Consider the following 6,000-nt stretch of genomic DNA (forward strand, 5'->3'; position numbering starts at 1 on the left):
AAAGCTATAAATCTAAACAAGTTGTGTTCCAAATTTTAGGTTGATATCTCAAAAAATACGCTTTCAGTAAGATTTAGTTTGGGTGCAGTACCAAATTTTCCCCATAAGATGCCAGCAAAACTCTGCTGGTGACACAGTGCTTGGATTTGTGATTTACGGTGGAGTTTTTCTTTCTCAAATATTACAAGCACACACACAATTTTTTTATGACACACATACAAACCACACTCTGACATCCATACCAACACAACCAGACAATTATAGCTGCATTATTTATCCAATTGGCTTTATAATACGCAGAAGCAGAAAACAGGAATAAAGCGAGTATTTGCTTTATAGACCCTTTATAGACCAAAGCTGAAAAAAATGGCACCATCTGGTAAATTTTTTTATTTTGAAGCCTTGCCAACAGAATGAAAGCCTATTAATAAAAATTGCATAATTTTACAGTTAAACGGCACTGCGATTAAAAATAGCAGTTTCAATGGGGACATTTTTGTCCTTAAGGTCCTGAGAGGAACTATTTTTTGTACCTAGTGCAAAATAGATTTATTAAAGGAAAATACGCAACACTGCTTTCAGATCAGATGACGCTCAGGCCTACAGCATATCCAGGGCTAACCTGAAGAGGGGCATCAAGAAGGCCAAGCACTGCTACAAGCTAAAGGTAGAGGAGCATTTTTCCAACTCTGACCCCCGGCGCATGTGGCAGGGCATCCAGGTCATCAGTGACTACAAGCCATGCAACTCCACTCCAACGGTCACAGACGTCTCCTTCCTTGATGAGCTAAATGACTTTTATGCTCGCTTTGAGAATAACAACAAGGAGACAGACACCAAGATCACACTCTCAGGAGACCATCTGACCCTCAAACTCACCTCCACAGATGTCTGCACAGCATTGAGCCGGATCAATGCATGCAAGGCCGCTGGCCCTGACGGCATTCCTGGACGTGTGCTCAGGATATGTGCAGAGCAGCTCGCAGAGGTCTTCACAGACATTTTCAACCTGTCCCTCACCCAAGCAACTGTGCCAACATGCTTTAAGGCCACTTCCATTGTGCCAGTGCCAAAACACTCCTCCCCGACGTGCCTGAATGACTACCGCCCCGTAGCACTCACACCCATTGTAATGAAGTGCTTTGAGCGACTGGTCCTGGCACACCTCAAGAACTGCCTCCCACCCACACTGGACCCACACCAATTTGCCTACCGTAGCAATAGGAGCACTGAGGATGCAGTATGCACAGTACTGCACTCGGTACTCACACACCTGGATAATAACAACACTTATGCACGGATGTTGTTTGTTGATTTCAGCTCAGCATTCAACACCGTCATTCCCTCCAAGCTGATCACTAAACTTGGAGACTTGGGTGTTAACACCTCCCTCTGTAGCTGGATTATGGACTTTCTGACCAACAGACCTCAGCATGTTAGGTCAGGCCACACCTGCTCCACCACCATCACACTCAACACCGGCGTACCACAGGGCTGTGTGCTGAGCCCATTCCTCTACTCCCTCTACACCCATGACTGCAGGCCTATGCATGGATCCAACTCCATCATCAAGTTTGCTGACAACACCACAGTGATTGGCCTCATCAGAGACAACGATGAGACTGCCTACAGGGAGGAGGTACAGCACCTGGCTGCATGGTGCGCTGACAATAACCTGCTCCTCAACACCAGCAAGACAAAGGAACTTATTGTTGACTTCAGGAAGAAGAAAAGTGGAACGCATGACCCCATCCACAATAACGGGATGGTTGTTGAACGTGTCTCCAGCTTCAAGTTCCTGGGAACCCACATCTCGGAGGACCTGACCAGGACCACCAACACATCCAGCCTAGTCAAGAAGGCTCACCAACGCCTCTTCTTCCTTAGGACACTGAAGAAGAACCACCTGTCTCCAATCATCCAGCAGAACTTCTACCGGTGTGCAATTGAAAGCATCCTGACCAACTGTATCACAGTCTGGTATGGGAACTGCACAGTTGCTGACCGCAAGGCACTGCAGAGGGTGGTGAAAACCGCCCAACGCATCACAGGGACACCACTTCCTGCCATTGAGGACGTCCAGAGAAAACGCTGTTTACGTCGAGCTCGCGGCATTCTTAAGGACTCCTCTCACCCTGACCATAGACTGTTTAACTTACTGCCTTCTGGGAGGCGCTTCAGGAGCCTCCGATCAAGGACAAGCAGACTCAGGAACAGCTTTTTCCCCACAGCTGTTTCCCTACTAAACTCTGCCCAATGATACCCCCCTCACATACCACCACAAACTCTTCACCCCTCCCCATCATTAAAATCGGTTAAAAAACAAAAACAAAAAAACATCCACACACTGAGTACTATGCACTGGAAATTTTTATTTCTATGCACTTTCAATGTTCATTGCACTAGTATTTATATATCTTAATGTATAGCTTATTCATATCCATTTGTAATTATATTCATAGTTTTTGCTCATAGTGTACATACATTTACTGTACAATCCATCTGTATAGTATGTTCATATCACCCATCTGTATATCATACTGATAGTATTTAAAAATTTGTAAATTATGTCCATAGTACTACTGCCTTATCTGTATATTTCTGTACATATGTAACATATTAGGCACTGTATATCCTGTACCTCTGCTTATTGCACTTCTGGTTAGATGCTAACTGCATTTCGTTGCCCTGTACCTTACATGTGCAATGACAATAAAGTTGAATCTAATCTAATCTAATCTAATATATATATATATATATATAAAAACACTAAGATGGACAGGCACTGCTCGGGAAACAGGAGACATAAACAGCTTGTTAACAAATAATGATTATATATCACAACTCTTAGTAATTATTTACCAGCTGTTTTCCTCTGAAAAAATATAGTTTTAGAGATATTGTTGTAGCTGATTTTAGCCATTTAAGGCCTTCAAGAGAGCAAATAGAGACAGATAGTGTCACTCACACAAATACAGTACATGTTCACAATAAACATACATACTAGGCAGTGCATTTAAACTTTTTACAGACATAGTTGTTGCACTGGTGTCATCCAATGTTTTTTTGAGAGCGTGCTTAACACAAGAACCCTAGCTATTGCATTTGAAGACGGATGATCTTATTTACATTTGTTCTTCATGCTACTCATGCAAGCATTTAAATGGTCATTTCTCTTCAGGGAACAGATTGAAGTACTCTGATGAAGGTTCAAATATTTTCAGTGTCAAAATGTATTTTGCTGACACTCTAAACCATTGATAAAACATTGCATAGATAAGTGGATTCATGCAGGAATTCATGCATAACATCCAATACATTACGTTAATTATAAGAGCATCATTTTCATCATGCCCAAAAGAAAGAGTAACTATGTAGTATGGCATCCAAAAAAGAAGATAAACCAGTACTACAATCCCTAAGGTTCTTGCAGCCTTTTTTTCTGATTTGGCCTTTTTTTCTGTGACTGAATTTAAATGCTTAGCTTGTCGTTTTGCTACAAAGCAGATTTTCATATACAACGGAATAATTATACAGCAAGGTGCCACTAAACAAACTAAAGTATCTATTATTAGATTTTCCAGTGTAACAACAAGTACACATTCTCCAATACATGTGTGGTTTCTCTCTGGATGGAGTAAAAAGTCATACAATAGATAAAATGAATATACAAAGGAGAATAACCAGTTTACAACAATAGAAACAACAACTCTGTTAATATTGACTTTCAGTGGATATCGCAAAGGGTCGTTCACAGCAATGAACCGATCCACAGATATAATAATCATATTACCAAGAGATGCTACGACAACCACATACAGAATGAGAGGAAATATTGAACAAAATATTTCTCCAAAGTACCAGCATGGTTCAATGAGTTTCATTCCCTGTACTGGCATGAGAATCAGTCCTGCGATCAGATCAGCCACGGACAGAGAGAGGATCAGCACATTGGTCGGAGTGTGGAGCTGCTTGAAGTGTGAGATGGAGACAATCACCAACAAGTTCAGAAACACGGTGAACACTGATGTTACAGAAACGAAAACGTACACAGCAGTGTATTCTGCTTCTGGTCTGACACTTTTGGTACAAGACAAATTGCTGTCTGGAAAGCAGTATTGGACTGTTTGATTGTCCACGTTTGTGACTCCCCACTCAGACACTTCCATGATGGATGGATATTAAAGAGTAGAGTCTGTGTGAGTATGCTTGTCAGTTTAGCTCCCTGATCCTTGTCACTGATATGACACAGCTTTATACTTATGAAAAGCACAGCGACCAGCCCACTCAACATGAGATTTCATTATTCAGCTCTCAAACCCACCCACTATTAAATATTCATAGATCTGCTCAATCTGATCTATACATTAGAGGATTAGTGAATCCAATGATGATTATTTACTCTTATATTTTGCCCATGATTACTGCATATGTCCTAACACATATTAATGCTATTAGAACAATTAGTCTAATCCACTGCCTTCCATTGCACTCAAAATGAAATGCACGTTAACACACAATCAATCAATCAATCAATCAATAATCTGGATATTTTTTAATTATGTATAGAGTAATTTCCAGTACAGGGCTAGCATTTAAACAGTACATAATTTTGTCAAAACTGAATTATGACAAATTCTGACAATTACACAGTTTGTGAGAAGCAGCGGTGGGTGATGATTTTAATTTTGGAGGTTTTCACAGTGAGTCTGGCTGCTTGCAGGAGGAAACATTTCTTGAGTCTGAAGGTTCTAGTCTGAATAATTCTTAGCCTCTTCATGGATAGGAGGAAGGGTGAGAGGGGTCCTTACTGATGAACGCTGCTTTCCTCACACAGCTCTCTTTGGCCACCTCTGTGACTCTTCAGTCTTCATGCAAGGCCAATGAGTGCTTCGAGGTGAACCATGGCCCATCTTTCAAAACACTTCATGTATCATGGGGATAGTCTTTGAAGCATGACACTGTAGGCTGTTTCTTTGATGCTGTGAGTAAAGGTTGATCCCGGCCGCTCTGAGGGCCACTCTGTCACCTGATCACAAGGCTTCATTATGGGCTTTGGGCAGTTTGAGGATTTTAGCATTCTGTGAAAAGTGCAGATCTAAGCTGCCTGTCTTTATTTTAGTAGTAATAATAGAGCTTGATCTCATGAAAATGCGTATAAATAATACGGCAAATAAAAACAAAAACTTGTGGTATTGATACGCAAAAATTTACTTTGGTGTGCATATGATACGCATGTGTTTGGGGTGCATATTAAATGCAGTTTTTGCATGCATATAATACGAAATTTGTTGGCGTGCAAATGATACGCAGTTTTCACATTGTAATAATACTGTAAAGAAAAAAACATAAACAAAAACAGAATACAACGTGAAGTTCAAAGGATGCAGGAAAATTGACCACAGGGCTAAGGACTTAAAAACTGCAATTATATTATATATAATTATTAACATGTTATCTATTTATTATGTAAGTGGTTAAATGTTAAAGTAGTGGTTAAAATGTTCATTTAACCTGCATTAATAATTGATTCGTTTCACTGATTTCATTGATTAGGTTTATCATGTAGCAGACTACAATTCTGATGTTTATACAATGTAAACTACTGCAAATTATCAACATCAAAAGGATTTAAGTCTGTTAGGTAAAAGATTACTGATTCAAATCAGTCAATCTGTTGTATCATTTCAACCGTTACTACGGGTTTGCAGCCAGTTATGTTTCAATAAACCTTAATGGTGTGGTCTAAAAATCAAATAGCTGGTGCAACAGGCCCCAGATTCCAGTTATAATGACATCTGTGTTTCTGGGGAGGCAGAGCATTGCAGATTTTATTTGTCTCCCCTATCTAACAGATCATGTTCAGTTCATGCAGCTCTCTTGTTCAGTTCAGCTGTGTAAATGGGGAATACATCTGATATATAAACATAGGAAAAAAGACAGAACCAAGATGAAGTCAATGAAGAGCAACAGCCTCCGTGTTGAGTGTGCTTTTTCTCA

At 40.2% G+C, this 6,000-nt stretch overlaps 1 protein-coding gene across 1 annotated transcript; it reads right to left on the reverse strand.

The window, feature by feature from the left end:
- Positions 1-3,167: 3,167 nt before the first annotated feature.
- Positions 3,168-4,169, reverse strand: LOC306882145 (trace amine-associated receptor 13c-like; the record flags this gene model as incomplete). Its single annotated transcript, XM_079436627.1, has 1 exon — positions 3,168-4,169. One exon carries the CDS (start codon positions 4,167-4,169, stop codon positions 3,168-3,170), a length of 1,002 nt encoding a protein of 333 aa, XP_079292753.1.
- Between the last annotated feature and the right edge of the window lie 1,831 nt (positions 4,170-6,000).

This window comes from Barbus barbus (genome assembly GCF_936440315.1).
Source record: "Barbus barbus genome assembly, chromosome: 16".
Lineage (NCBI taxonomy): Eukaryota > Metazoa > Chordata > Actinopteri > Cypriniformes > Cyprinidae > Barbus > Barbus barbus.